General features: G+C 37.2%; 2 protein-coding genes across 2 annotated transcripts in view; both read right to left on the bottom strand.

Annotated features, from left to right (window-relative positions):
* The window catches only part of FRS2 (fibroblast growth factor receptor substrate 2), a 128,486-nt gene that overhangs the window by 88,999 nt on the left and 23,375 nt on the right, over positions 1–16,112 (bottom strand). The gene's annotated exons all lie outside the window — the stretch shown is intronic.
* Positions 14,598–15,085, bottom strand: LOC308658929 (non-histone chromosomal protein HMG-17). Its single transcript, XM_081311877.1, has one exon. The coding sequence runs from the start codon at positions 15,006–15,008 to the stop codon at positions 14,736–14,738; it is 273 nt and encodes a 90-aa protein (XP_081168003.1). The 5' UTR covers positions 15,009–15,085; the 3' UTR covers positions 14,598–14,735.

The following is a 16,112-nucleotide window of genomic DNA, read 5'->3' as shown; positions in this document are numbered from 1 at the left end:
AAATCTCAATCATAAGAATGTTGGTTACATTCTCTTTTGGTTAAAGAGGCTAGCTCAGTGGTACAACACATTCTCATAGTGCTGTACCACTTCTTCTCATTGACATGAATCTTCTCTACATCTTCATTCACTTCATTCACTCATTTATGTTGTAGACTAAACTTGCTAACACACCCAGAAACTTATCAATTTCTATATGTCAATCCAAATATATGAGAATCACAGAATCTACAATCTTCACATGTATATGTATATGTATATGTGTGTGTGTGTGTGTGTGTATATATATATATTTTAATATTTACTTTTTAGGTGTAGATGAACACAATACAATGCCTTTATTTTAATGTGGTACTGAGGATCGAACTTGGGTCCTGCCCGTGCTAGGCTAGCACTCTACCCCTAAGTCACAATCCCAGCCCCCACATGTATATTAATAGACAAGATCACATCTTCTTTTTCTTTCTTTCTTTTTAGACAGTGTCTCACTATGTTGCCCAGGCTGGTCTTAAACTTGGGAGCTCAAGTGATTATCCCACCTCAGCCTCCAAATTAGCTGGGACTACAGATGTGTACCACGTGTCCAGCCAGAATCACGTCTTTTTAGATTTCTTTTTAATTGTGAGACAGGGTTTAGCTAAGTTGCTTAGGGCCTCACTAAATAGCTGAGGATGGCCTAGAACTTGCCATCCTTCTGCCTCAACTTCCCAAGTTGCTGGGATTAGAGGTATGTACCAATACCACACCCAGAGGGCAGGATCACATATTGATGTTCAAATTATCACAATCCCTTCCTTGAATTTTCAGTAGCTTCACAGACACCTTCTTGAAACTCCCATCTCTCGAAGACTTGCACAACATTATCACTCTTTCTGGTTCTCATTTGTGTGATCACTCATTGTCTCTGCAATACCTCAATGTTTCTCCAAGGAAGGCATGTATATATATTTTAGGTGACATCTATATAATAAACAATCATGTCATAAGAAAAGTAATAGCTTTATTCAAATCCTCAAACCTAATTACAAAGGCTTGGTCTCTCTATTTTGGTTTTTAAAATGAGCAGACATAAAGGGCCTATCAACAGTAGATAAATTTAATATAATTATATTATTGTCATCATTTTAATTTTTCCATTGCCAACTATTTAAAACAAGTGATTATTAGTTTTCCATTTATGATACCAATAAATTATTTTTCTCTTTAAAACTGAACTGTCAGGGGGCTGGGGATGTGGCTCAAGCGGTAGCGCGCTTGCCTGGCATGTGTGAGGCCCGGGTTGGATTCTCAGCACCACATACAAAGATGTTGTGTCCACCGAAAACTAAAAAATAAATATTAAAAAAATTCTCTCTCTCTCTCTCTCTCTCTCAAAAAAAAAAAAAAAAAAAAAAAAAAAAAAAAAAAACTGAACTGTCAGAAACTCTACTCTGACCAAAATGATGACTCTTGCTTTCTTGTTTGTAGTGGGGACTGAATGAGGAGCACTTTACCACTGAATTATGTCCCCAGTCCTTGTCTTACTAAGTTGCGTAGAGCCTCGCTAAGCTGCTGTGGCCTCGAACCTGCCATCCGCCTGCCTCAGTCTCCTGAGTTGCTGGGATTACAGGTATGTGCCTCTGTGCCCTATTTCTAAAGAATTCTTTCTCCACATTTTCTGACTTGATGACCCCAAATTCTCAACTAACTCCATATTTCAACTTAGAAAACTAGCAATATTAATAATATTCCAAAAAAACTTATCTTCTCTTCTGAATCACCCCATCCCTACTCCACTGCTAACCTCTCAATCTAAAGTCAAGCAAGGGCTGGGGTTGTAGTAAAGTGGTAAAGTGTTTGCCTAGCATGTGTGAGACACCACATAAAAGTAAATAAAATAAAAGTCCATCAAGAACTAAAAAAAAATTTAAAAGTCAGGCAAATTCTGTGTTATAACCATTCACATAATCTCAAAGTCCAGGAGTTATCTTTGACTCATCCCTCTCTATTCACTGAATTCCAACATTTACCAATTCAATTATTCTACAAACACCTGTTAAATTCCTACTATATGAATAAAATCATGGTTGCCCCACCCCCCACCATTCTATATTGAATCCAGGGGCACTCTACCACTGAGCTCCATTCCCAGTTTTTTTATTTTTTATTTTGAGAAAGGGTCTAAGTCACTGAGACTGACCTCAAACTTATAATCCTTCTGCTTCAGCCACCCAAATCACTGGGATTATAGGTGTGTATCACCACAGCAATTACAGTTTATTAGAAAGAGTTTCTTAAAAAACTTCACACTCTGTGAGAGGAAATATGTAGCCTGGTGGATTCTTTCTCCCAAACTAGAAGGGCAGAGTACGGTACATAAGTTAGGACAGACTTGAAAAGGAATGTCCCAGAATATTAACAATGGTCATTTTTTACACAGCTAGAAATAAGGATAAGTATCATTCTTTCATTATTTTTCTGTATTTTATACATTATCTATATTTTTATAATCAGGAAAAAATTCCAAAAAAGTCCTCATCTAGACTTAATTCTCCATTCCTATTCAAGCATGCTAGTTCAGACCATTTAAGTCTTCCTACCTGACCCCTAAATTGACTTTTGTGAAGGTTAGTACCCAATAATACACATACAGTTGCCAGAATAATATTCCTGAAAAGTTCCTTTACTAGGTTACTCCTTTCATCAACAACCTTTAATGGTACTCTATGGTCTATAATCTTAGGAGTTACCTATTTCGCCAACTTTTTGGGAACTCCTATAACCTAGGCTCAATTTTACCAACATAATAGCATTTCTATAGTATGTAGGATCAAACTATTCAAATAATGGCTCCATCATTTACCAGTTGTGAGACCCTACCAAAGTGACCTCTGGATACCGCAGCTATATGCATTTATAATAATGGGGCTGGGATATAGCTCAGTGGTAGAGAACTTGCTTAATGTAGGCAAGGCCCTGAGTTTTATCTCCTGTACTACAAAAAATAATAACAGTAAATCAAAGAGGGCTAATAACACCTCATATCATTGTTATGATTATGAACTTTAGGTGTTTAATAAAGGGTCTGGTAGGAGCCCAATAAATAATGGTTCTATTATTACTTTATAATCCTATGCACAACCTCTGCTCAAGGGTAGTTTACCTACTATCACAAGCACTCCTGCCTGGCTTCACGAGTCACTTCTGCCCCCAGAATAACCTCTGCTAGTCCTCTGCTTCTTCAAACTACACAAGCTCTCAGCCCTATATAGGCCAGACTTCACATCTTCTTCCTCATGGGTTTGGTGGCAGTTGAATTAACATTCAATTCATCTCAAAACTTAGAGTTCTGTGTTTCTCTGTCTTAGCCTCTATTAGACTATAAGCAATCTCAGGATGGAAACTGCCTAATTATTTTTATCCGGAAATATTCAGTTCTTTGAAAAGAATATACAATAATTGATATAAAATAATTGTTTTTGCACATTTTAGTTTTTCCTTTTCAACTAAGTTACAATCTTCTTGTTAAAGATATCTTATTTTTCCTTGTAATCCTCAAAATACCTAGTATAATGCTACTGGCATACTATACATTCAGAAAAAACATCACATTAACTGATAAATTTCACATAAAAACATAAGAAAGAAGATATCAAATCTCTGCTGTAGAAGTTAATGTGCATATCAAAAAAAAATTTAAATAGCATGCCATGGTGGCACAAGCCTATAATCTCAGTGACCCAGGAGGCTGAGGCAGGAGGATTGCAAGTTCAAGACTAGCCTGAGCAACTTAGCTGGACCATGTCTCAAAACTTGCTGCTGCAGATGTAGCTCAGTGGTAGAGATCATCCCTGGGTACAATCTCTAGTACTAAAGGGGAAAATAAATAAATAAATAAACAGGTTTGATGATAAGTATTGGTGGAATTATCTTTTTACCCTATTAGAATGTTAATAGTTATTAATGTCATGACCACTTACTTAACTACTAAGTATATATAACTTCTGAATATAGCAGGCTTATCATATCAAGTGACTCCTGTGCTCAAAATCCTCCAATGCTTCTCTCTCTACCAAGTAAAGAGAAAGTTACTACAATAACCTAAAATACGATCTCCCTATTCCCAAGATATTTGTAGCCCTTTTTTCCTCCTTTTGGTTCCCTTAATATAATAAGAAACAAATTAGTTCAGCTAGCGATTTTGCATTTGCTTTTCTCTCTACAGATGGTTCCAATTTTGCAAATTTACAATGGTGCAAAAGCCACACACATTCCATAGAAACCACACTTCAAATTTTGAAATTTGATCTTTTCCTGAATTATGTGGTACAGGTGAGCTATAGCTTCTAGTCAGTCACACCACCACAAGGGTAAACAACTTATACTATATTGTATACTGTACTGCTAAGCTATGATGTTTGGTAGGTTAGGTATATAAATGCATTCTTGACTTATTGGTATTTTTCAATTTAGGGTGAGCTTACCTGTCATTAGCTGGGGAGCATCTATACTTGAAATGCTTCTCTCTCTCTCAAATATCCACACAGCTCATTCCAATACCCACGCCCCACCCAATCTTTCAGGCAATCTCAAAAGAAGGCCTTCTCTTACTATCTGCTATGTTCTGAATGCTGGCATTCCCCTTAAATTTATATGCTGAGGGGCTGGGGTTGTGGCTCAGTGATAGAGTGCTTGACTCACATGCATGAGGACCTTGGTTCAATCCTCAGCACCACATAAAAAAATAAAAAATAAAGATATTATGTTCATTTACAACTTAAAAAATTAAAAATAAAAATATATGCTGAGCCTAAAACCAAATTTGATGGATTAAGAGGATGGCAGCCAAGGAAAGAAAAGGAAAAAAATAAAAGAGGGGACGTGATTAATTCATAAGAGTTCTACCCTCATGAATAGGATTAGTGCCCTTATAACAAAGTTGAAGGAAGCTACCTTGCCCCTTCTGCTATGTGGACATGCATCTATACATACATAGGTACACCTCCTATGAAGCACGGGGTGAGACTTTACCAGACACTAAATCTGCTCACACCTTGATCTTGGACTTCCCAGTCTCCAAAATTGTGAACAATAAATTTCTATTATTTATAAATTATCCAACCTAAGATATTTTGTTACAGTACCCCAAACAGACAAGGATAATATCCTATATTGAATGGCATTAAGCTCACCCCACACCTAGCCTTTCACAGATCTTTCTTCACCGCACTTATTATCACCTGCGAATTACATATATGTTTATTTGTTATTGTCTCTTTTTAACCACCATAGTTAGTTTAAATAAAAAAACTAACTATGAAAGCAGGAACCTGTGTTTGTTCATTGCTATGTCAGTACAGGGAACAGTACCCAAAAGTCTGAATGAAGGTTTATTGTATAAATAAACAAATCTAGGTTAAATTAACTGACTCTAGAACATTTTAGCTTCAATTTTAAGATTGTGCCTATATTTACAATCTTCATTATATCATTGCTTTCTCATCTCCATATTCTTCAAGTTTGAGGTAATAATACCTATATCTCATTTGAGTTGTTGTAAAGACTAAGGGTGTATGTAAATAACTTAGAACGGTATCTAGCACACAGATGTTACCTATTACTAATGATTTTATCCACTTAGATTCAATTACATTCGTATATAAATGCATTGTTCTTTTTTTTAATATTTATTTTTTAGGTGTAGATGGACACAACAAAATGCCTTTATTTTTATGTGGTGCTGAGGATCGAACCCGGGTCCCACCCACGCTAGGCGAGCACTCTACCACTGAGCCAGTACCGCTGAGCCACAATTCCAACCCAAGTGCATTGTTCTTATTTGTCATTTTTTAAACAATTATTTTGTAAGCCAAAAAAAAGGCAACTAATCTTCTCTAACCAAAAGTTATGCTATGTAAAAAGCCAGACTTTAGTGTTTCCTGATAATACTTTTCACTAAAATACTGCACATAAAACTGCAAGTCACAGTACAGTTATACATTGTAATTATTATATGTGAATGGTTTGGTTTGTATATCTGCTCTGAAGCCTGTAAACGCTCTACCAAACCAAAACTATGTTGCTATTTTTACTTAAGCAAGACACTTCAGGATCCCAAGAATGAGTACCTTGTTGCCTACCCCAGTCCTAATCGTGGATAGAACCAAGAATACCGTTAAGCATCCTATAATATATAGGGCAGACCCCCACCTACAATAAAGAAGTGTTTGGTTTGAAATGCCAATAGTATACAAGTTGAGAATGTCTGATTTGAAAGGAAAGAACACTGAGTTCAAACTCCAGCTCTATAACTTATTAGCTAAGTGAGCTTCAGCAATTACATCATCTCTATGGAACAGTTTCCTCATGGATAAAAAGGATATTAGGTTTATATCGAAGGAATGTTAGGAGTAAAAACTGAGATAGAAGCCCTAAAAACATATTAGATATTTTTAAATATTAGTTACTATTCTTTTTTTTTTTTTTTTGCTGGGGTCATTGAAGATTAAGCCCAGGCAAGTGCTCTACCACTGAGCCACATCCCCAACTCTTTTTATTTTATTTTGAGAAGGGTCTTACTGAGTTGTCCAGGCTGGTCTGGAACTTTCAATCCTTCCTCATCACCCTCCTGAGTAGTTGAGATTACAGGTGTGCACCACCACTTACTACTCTTCAGAGCAAAATCTTCTCCATCAGAGACAGAGCTTTGGCCCTTTCAAAAATAATTTCAAAATATAAATGACAGATAGTAATACAACTAATTTATTTTTGGTACCTTCTATCAAAGCCCATAGACCTTGAAGACAGAGTTCTTATTTTATTGGACTTTTTTCTCAGCCTCTAGCACAAATGGGCAAATAAGCTCTTAAATTTCTACCTGCTACAGTAGAGCATCACTGTATTATAGAAAATTACCAAGGAACATAATTTATTTCTTACCCTGAAGAAATTTTAAAATATTAAGAGATACCCAAGAACAAATCAAAATATACAGATATATTTAACATAGCAGACACTCAAAAACAAGCTCATAGGGCTGGGGATGTGGCTCAAGCAGTAGCGCGCTCGCTTGGCATGCGTGCGGCCCGGGTTCGATCCTCAGCACCACATACAAACTAAGGTGTTGTGTCTGCCGAAAGCTAAAAAATAAATATTAAAAAAAAAAAAAAACAAGCTCATGGATTGTGGGGTAAAATTCACATCAACAGCTGAGGTCAAATTAAACAGTAATGGATGTAGATCAAACACAATGAAATAGACTTAATGAGAAAAAAATATCTTGAATTAACATAACCCTTTGTATGTGCAGCTAATATCTCCTAAAGGGAATGAAACAGTACACTTAAAGAACAAATGTCAAGGGCTAGAGCTGCAGCTCAATGGCAGAGCGCTTGCCTAGTATGTGTGAGGCACTGGGTTTGATCCTCAGCATAACATAAAAATAAATAAAATAAAGGCATTCTGTCCATCTACAACTACCAAAAAAAAAAAAAAAAAAGTCAAAATGACAAGTTCTATCATTTGTCATTTTAATAATACTTGGCTAGAATTTCTTAATTCAGATGATGGAAGCATATATTAACAGGTACAAATACCATTTAAAGCAATTTTTTAAAGCACATTAGATTTTAATGGAAGTTTATCAAATTCTTGACTTTCACAATCCATTTTAATTATCTTAAATAATCTGAGACAGAATAAGACCAAAGGGGCTGATGCTCAAATGTCTGAATACTTTGCAGAAAAGGCTGAGTTCAAGTATACTCAAAGTGTGTTAGAAGCAACTTTTAAAATGCACAAATGTAACAATTATTTTTAAACCAATAATTTTAGAAAAAGAGTAGTTCCTATCTAAAGCTTATATAAATATAAGACACTAAGTTTGCAAATGTCAGCAGAGTTTTAAGAGCCCTTTCTAAAGTAATAGTATCCCTCTGTTTTGCTTGGTATCTTAATTTGCCTTTAGTTTTAAAACTAAGTTTGCCAACGCTATTCCTCTCAAAACCTCAGGAATTCCATTACTAGTTTTAAGCTAAATTAAAGGAAAATAGACACATTCAACCCATGGCAAAAGCATGCACAAAGTGTTTGTTGATGCTCATAAATAGACTGAGAAATTTAGACGGGTCTGAAGGACAACGGCTGTACAGTCAACTCTGTTTTGCTCCACCACCGATCCAAATAGAAAGAATTACTGCCAACCCTTCAAGCGAGAACAGCACCAGATACCTTTAAACTAACTGAGATACAACAGACAGAACATTTTCTAATTCAGAGTTTTTGTATATGTTTTCACTTCAGGGAAGAATGGTTAGACTACCCTTTAAAAATATCCGTATGGTGCCAAGATGTTGCTGTCCTTTTCCTCAAAACAATCCTTAACATGCCTTCAATCCACTTGACTCCAAAATGTACACACATTTTTCAAAAAGAATAAATTATAAATGCTTAACATACAGATGGTTCTCTTATGCCTAGAAATATTTTCCATTCCATTCACCTTTCTCAGATTCTATAAATTTTGCTGACAATTGGAGCCATTTCCACTTTTCAATCCCTGTCACCTCCTTAAAGACCCAATTCACCTCAACTCACCAAAATCCCATGTATTGTGATTCCCTGGGTCAAAGCAGTAACATCTTTTCCCATTTCCTGATCCCTCCCTTGGCCTGCCAGTCCTAGCACAACAACCAATGGAAAAGGGGTGGGGGGGATAACACATTTATTCTATTACCATTTCATACTCTTTTATCTGTAGCTCATTCATTTTCCTTTCCAAGTATTCCAATCCTCAGGCTTCCCCCTAACTACTACTCGCTGGTCCCAGGTAATGGAATTCAAAATCAAGGTCCTAGACTTTGGGTATATCCAGTTTCCTACAACAGGACTTCAGCAGAATGAATGCATTTTACCAGTGTGATAAAATGTGGTTAGGATATAATGGGTTAAATTTTTATGGCCTGACTTGGCAAGCTAAACACCATTTTTGTATGACTTACTGGGAAAATTCCAAGTTCCTTTTCTTGTTTTAAACACCCCTCTCCTCACCCTCCCCCCAGACCTTGGCCGAATCCCCTCCTTTTTTTTTTTTTGTGGTGCTGGGGATTGAACCCAGGGCCTTATGCAATCGAGGCAAGCGATCTACCACTGAGCTATACCCCCAGCTCCCAAATTCCTTTTACACATAATTTATTCACATGACAAGAGATTACCTATGTAAAAGAGTAGAATGACAGTGACTGCTAACCTTTCTGACAAAGTAAACTGGTGAATGGCAGTTGTTTGTACAACATGAATGATCAGCACTTACAAATACATAATAAGCAGAAAATAAGTCTAGTTATAAATAGCATATAACTACATAGTGATCATATTATTTTCAAGGAGTACCTTATTAAACTAACATTCTAACTTCAAAAATGAATATGCCAAGAACAACACGGCAATATCAATCCAAATTTTAATGTATATCCACAGGCACAAAGTTCTACTTCAGAAATTTTAAGTACGGACATATTTGTGCAGGTGTAAAATATGTGTACAGTACTCACTACAGCATTACCTTAAAAATCGAAGACAAGTTTAATGTCTACCAAAGAAGGGAATTTACAACATTCTACACAATGGCTACTATGCAGCCATTAAAAACAATGAATGATTGTAAATACAGGATGAAAACTTGATATGCACAGCACTTGCCTCAGGTGGGGACCCAAGGCAAGGCAACAGAAAAACTAAAAAGAAAGTAGAAGGAAAAAGAGAATTACAATAAATCTTTTTGTGTCCTTAAATTTTATATCATGTTCATGTATTACCCTTTTGTTAAAAAGGAGAAATTTTTTAAATTGCTAATGAAATTTAGGCCAATCTCTTGAATCTGAGCATAATATTTCTGCTCCCTTATGTGTAGACAAAGTTAATTAGAACTGAAAACTATGCTACTTCAGCAGAATGAATGCATTTACCAGTGTTATAAAATGTGGTTAGGATATAATGGTTAACAACTATGGCAACTTTGTATACTTCTAGACAAAATATAAGAGATATTACCCAAAGCAACTTTTTTTGTGGGGGGTGTGGCATGGGGTCCTGGGGATTGAACTCAGGGGCACTCAACCATTGAGCCACATCCCAGCCCTATTTATTTTGAAACAGGGTCTCACTGAGTTGTTTAGCACCTCACCGTTGCTGAAGCTGGCTTTGAACTTGTGATCCTCCTGTCTCAGCTTTCCAAGCCACTGGGATTACAGGCGTGCTCCACTGCGCCTGGCATCTGTCCTGTTTTTTGTACAAAATAAACTACACTGCCCAAATATTTGTTGCCAAACCAATCAGTTTTACAGATCTAGAATATAACCTCAGTAAATTAAAGATATTAACTGGAACAACCAACAATAAAAAAAAATTTTTAAAAAAATAAATAAAGATATTAACTGGCATATAAAATAATTCAGTACATTCCTTTGCCAGATTCAACTTGGACCAATATAAAAAATGAAAAGTTTATGAGCTTATGAGAGAAAAATACACTTAAGAAAGTAGGAGGGGGAACCTGGTATGGTGGCATATACCTGTAATTTCAGCAGCCCAGGAGGCTGAGGCAGGAGGATCACAAGTTCAAAGCCAGCCACAGCAACTTAGTGAGACTCTAAGCATCCTATCAAGACCATCTCAAAATAGAAAATAAAAAGGGCTGAGGATGTGGCTCAGTGGTTAAGCACCTCTGGGTTCAATCCCAAATATCAAAATAAAAAGTAGGAAGGAGCAGCTGTAGGGGGTAGCTCCCTGTAATCTCAGTTAGGAGGCTAAGGCACAAGTTATCAAATTTGAGGCCAGCCTGGGTCAACCTAATGAAATCCTGTCTCAAAACAAAATAATAATAACAACAACAAAGGTCAAGGTCTAGGGTATAGCTCTGTGATAGAATGCCCTGGGTTCAATTCCTAGTACCTTGAGGAAAAAGAAAAAGGAAAATAAAGAAAAAAGCAAGCAGGGGGTGTAGAGCACTTGCCTAGCATTCTAGACAGGGAGCAGAAGGTAAAAGGTGACACAGAATTAATGTGTGGAGTTTACATATCTGATTTACAAAGAAAAAAACATAGACAAGGGGGTGGGCATGTGGCTCAAGTGGTATCTCGCTCACCTGGTGTGCGTGCGGCCCGGGTTCGATCCTCAGCACCACATACAAACAAAGATGTTGTGTCCGCCGAAAACTAAAAAATAAATAAAATATTTAAAAAAAAAAAAAAAACATAGACAAATTTCTTTTTTTGGATTAGAATTAAAATCTAATGTAGAGTCAGGCATGATGGCACTTGCCTGTAATCCAAGCTACTCAGGAGCCTGAAGCAGGAGGATCAAAAAAATTCAAGGCCAGCCTAGGCAATTTAGCAAGAACTTGTCTCAAAATAAAAAATAAAAGGAGCCAGGCGCGGTGGTGCACACCTGTAATCCCAGCAGCTGGGGAGGCTGAGGCAGTAGGATCATGAGTTCAAAGCCAGCCTCAGCAACTTAGCAAGGCCCTAAAGAACTCAGCAAGACTCTCTGTCTTTAAGTAAAATATAAAAATGGATGAGCATGTTGCTCAGTGGTTAAGTGTTCCTGGGTTCAATCCCCAATGCCAAAAAAATAAAAATAAAAAGGCTTGGGGATGTAACTCAGAGATAAAGCACTCCTAGATTACCAAAAAATAAAGTGGGGGTGGGTGGTGGAGGGGAAGCCTAGGGATGTGACCCAGTGGTACAGCACTTTCCTAGCATGAGTGAAAAGCCCTGGGTTCAATTCCCAGTACCATGAAAAAAAAAAAAAAAAATCAAAGTGGTGTGTAACACCAATTATATCAAAATGATCAGAAGTTTTGCTTATAGTTATAGCCCTCAGTAGTTTAAAAAAAAAATGAAAAGAAAAGAAAACCTACTTTTTGAAAAACTTTTTTGGATTCCAACATCTGAAAACTAATGGAAACAAACTAATTTACAGTCTCTATAAATGTTTTAGAAAAATGAAATGCAAAATTAGAGCTAGTGATATAGTTCAGTGGTGTGTCACTTGCCAAGATGAAGACTCTGGGTTCAATCCCCAGCACTGGAGGTTTAAAAAAAAAAAAAAATACATATTAAGCTCTAACTAATAACAAAACAGTTCATCTGGGGGAAAAAAGGCATGTCTATTTATATATATTCCTTTTCTTTAAATCCTGGTAATTCAACTGATGCTTAATTGAAATTTAAAAAAAAAAATGAATACAGAGGACATGGATTAAGATGACTGATCAGATCCCAATTGAACAAAAGAAATTTAAGGAAATTTAACAGGAGGAAGAGCAATAGTTATATCTATGTTCTCCACTCCATTTTTCCCCTTTATATTCTTATTTCACAAACCCCATCTATATGTAACACTGCAAGGTCTTAGCAAGAGCTCCCACATACCTATTGCCTATATAAATTTTAAAAATGATTATAAGCTAATTTACACCCTGAAAAGCACCTTCACTTTTTACTTAGCACAGAAGCAGCAAAAGGAAACTAGGACCCAAGATATGGGCCAGGTATAAGAAAGCTACCCCAAATGTGACCTGAGGACCACTTGAAAGCACTTAATGACTAGGTAGATCAAATGATCTGAAAGGCATTCAAAACCTACATAACTAGGTAAGAAGACATGCTACGTTTGAACCCATACAGATCTAGGTACAAATCCTGATGCACAATCACTTATTTTAACTACTTGAACTTATGGTTACTTGACTCTTTGATACTTGTTTTCTCAACTATAAAATGGAAATAAATTCTTCAAAAGACCTTTGTTATCAATTTATAGAAGTTCTCAAATCTCTCCATAAATTACTCACTGATGCCCACCAGAAGCTGACCACTTGCACCTTGTAGGGACTATTAAGTGGACTATTTTATTACTATGTCTTGACACTTCTACTCTCACCAAATGAGCTGAAAGCTTAATAAGAGCCAGCTGTTTGTTCCAAAACCAGTTTATGCCAACTGTATGTATTATTGTAATTATGTAATTTAAGATTATGTAAACTGATGAATTATGAGTGGAAAGAGGTTGTTTCTGTGAAAAGTTCAAAAAGATTCAAAGACTAATTACTTTTTAAAAATTATTATGAAATTAAGTGTATGAAAAAAACAGTTTTATAAGAACAAGGGGAAGCCAGACGCAGTGGTACATGCCTGTAATCCCAGCGGCTTGGGAGGCTGAGGCAAGAGGATCAAGAGTTCAAAGCCAGCCTTAGCAACATTGAGGTGCTAAGCAATTCAGTGAGACCCTGCCTCTAAATAAAATACAAAATAGGGCTGGCAATGTGGCTCAGTGGCCAAGTGCCCCCCCCCCAGTTCAATCCCTAGTACCAAAAACAAAACAAACAAACAAAAAAAGAACAAGGGGAAAGCATAAAACTGCAGATGAGGAAGGCACAGTGATGTGCACCTATAGTCCCAGTCCCAGGGGGATAAAGGTTGAGACAGGAGGATCACTTGAGCCCAGGAGTTCAAGGCCAGCCTGGGCATTGTAGCAAGATCCTATCTCAAAATATAAACAAATGAACAAAAAGAATACAAAAACAAATATAAAAGAGGTAGAAGGATTTTATATATTACAGTGAAAGAGCTTTCATATTCTCGGTCTTCTGTAAGAAAAAAAAAAGACACTATTAGGATACTTCATAGTAATGCCAAACTATAAATTATGCTAAAAAATAATCTATAAATCTAATCAAACAGACTGTCCACAAAGAAAAATCTTGACCCTTGGAGGGGGGGGGGGTTACATATTCAACTTAAATTTAAAAGCATGTATCGTTGACTCCCTGCTTATCAATTTTTTCAATTACCTACTCAATATATCACATGAGATCTTATATGCAGCACCTTGGAAACTTATAGGATTACTTTGTTTTTTTTTGTTTTTTTTTTTTTTTCAAACTGTATCCAGCTTTATTAAAGATACTTTTCATAAACAATCATGGTATTTCAGGCAGGACATGGGCAGACAATCGTTAACAGTATACAACAACTTTCAAACTCCCTTCTTGAATGGACTACCAAAATCAGAAAGCCACTATAAAACCCAATGAAGTCTTCATTTGATGCTCTGAATAGGGAAAGTTTAGAGTGAGGGTTGACATTTCACATTTAGCATGTTGTTTAACAACTTTTCACAAGCCGACCCTGACTTTCAGGAAATGAAAGGAAAATGGCAAAAATTATTAATCTGAAGATCCACAATCTAGAAAAGGAACTGCTGCTCTTCTGAGGGACACTATTCTCAATGACGTCACTGGAAAGTCCAGATTGCCCCACACACTGGTAAAACCAACTGTTGGGAATATCAGGTCCCAACAGGCTTAGGGGAGTTAAGTCTATGCCGATGGCAGAGAGGGACAGGAGGACATACAGATGAGTTTGAGTTTTTCCATACCACAAGGCATTTGTGCCAAGGTGGCTATGTGTGCCAACATCAGGGAATCCCTTCCTCTTAGGAACAAAGAGGAAGTCTCTCAAAACTAGAAGGGAAAGGTGTCTTCCCCCACAGCAATCCAGCTTTGGAGACATTCTACTAGTGACATATGCTCCTCCCCCCCCCCAAACAACAATGAAGTGTTCTGTGTGCTAACAACATAGCTTAAAAAAAAAAAAAGTAAAACAAAATTCTGCATTTTTATAAAACTTGATAAAAAATAGTATTTCAAACTGTACAGTCACCAGAAGTACACAGTTATCAAAAACGCACACACTTCACTTGGCATCTCCAGCACCTTCAGCTTTCTGTGCCTGGTCTGTTTTGGCATCTCCATTTTCTGCAGGGTTATTCCCATCCTTGCCAGTGTCAGCTTTTCCCTTTTTCCCTTTGGGTACCTTCTCTCCCTTCTTTGCAGGGGCCTTTTTAGGCTTGGGCTCTGGCTTTGGAGGAGCAGGTTTGGCAGACAACCTTGCAGATCTTCTCTGTGGTTCGTCTTTCACCTTGGCTTTATCTCCTTTAGCATCCCCTTCAGCCTTTCTCTTGGGCATGGTGGCGACGGCGGCGGGACGCAGGCGCTGGACGCGGGGATGCAGCGGCGCGGGGCTTTGGTCGGTCAGGGGGTCGTTCTCGCCTCCTCTTCTTCACACTGCTCCTTATAGGATTACTTTGAAGGCTAAGTAAAATAACGTACTTTTGCATAGCACATAGTAAATATTTAATCTAAAACTTGTTTTAGGGCTAGGGTACACCTCAGGGTAGGATACTTGCCTAGCATATGCAAGGCCTTGGGTTCACTCACTTTCACTGAAGAAAACAAACTTAAAAGCTCACACCTGTAATCCCAGCAGCTCAGAGGCTGAAGCAGGAGGATCTTGAGTTCAAAGCCAGCCTCAGCAATTTAGTGAGCCCCAAACAACTCGGCAAGACCCTGTCTCCAAATAAAATACAAAAAAGGGCTAGGGATGTGGCTCAGTGGTTAAGTGCCCCTAAGTCCAATTCCCATTACTAAAACAAAATAAAAAACAAACTTAAAATAATATTATGAGGGCTGGGGATGTGGCTCAAGCGGTAGCGCGCTCGCCTGGCATGCGTGCGGCCCGGGTTCGATCCTCAGCACCACATACCAACAAAGATGTTGTGTCCGCCCAGAACTAAAAAATAAATATTAAAAATTCTCTCTCTCACTCACTCTCCTCTCTCACTCTCTCTTTTAAAAAAATAATATTATGAAACTTATTTCCAAAAAAAATTTTTTTTAAAGTTTTGTTATCTTATTAACTCAATGGTCTACTACTTGGCGAACACAGTACTTTGTGTCTCCAGAAACACAAAGTTCTTATTATTTTGTATTTTTAAATTCACGTACATTACACAAACATACTTCATCTATTATTAGCCATATAACTTCTGTGGTGGCCATCAAAAAAGTGAACTCTGAAACTATTGAGAGCTCCAGGAGACTAAAGTATTCCTGGGTTACACTTAACAATAAGATTACAGTAATGCATTAACATGGCAGTGTGACCAGGCACTTGAAGCTGACAAAACCATAGGAAAAAAGGAATGAGGTGCTGGCATGGTATCAATGGAGGGAACAGCAAGTCTCTGAACACAAAACAGGGGAAAAGTTCAAGGAGATTCAGATTGCGAAG

The sequence above is a fragment of the Spermophilus citellus genome (genome assembly GCF_964194105.1).
Source record: "Spermophilus citellus genome assembly, chromosome: 10".
Classification (NCBI taxonomy): Eukaryota; Metazoa; Chordata; class Mammalia; order Rodentia; family Sciuridae; genus Spermophilus; species Spermophilus citellus.
The sequence above is the reverse complement of the archived record's forward strand: the minus strand, read 5'-3'. Positions and strand labels throughout refer to the sequence as shown.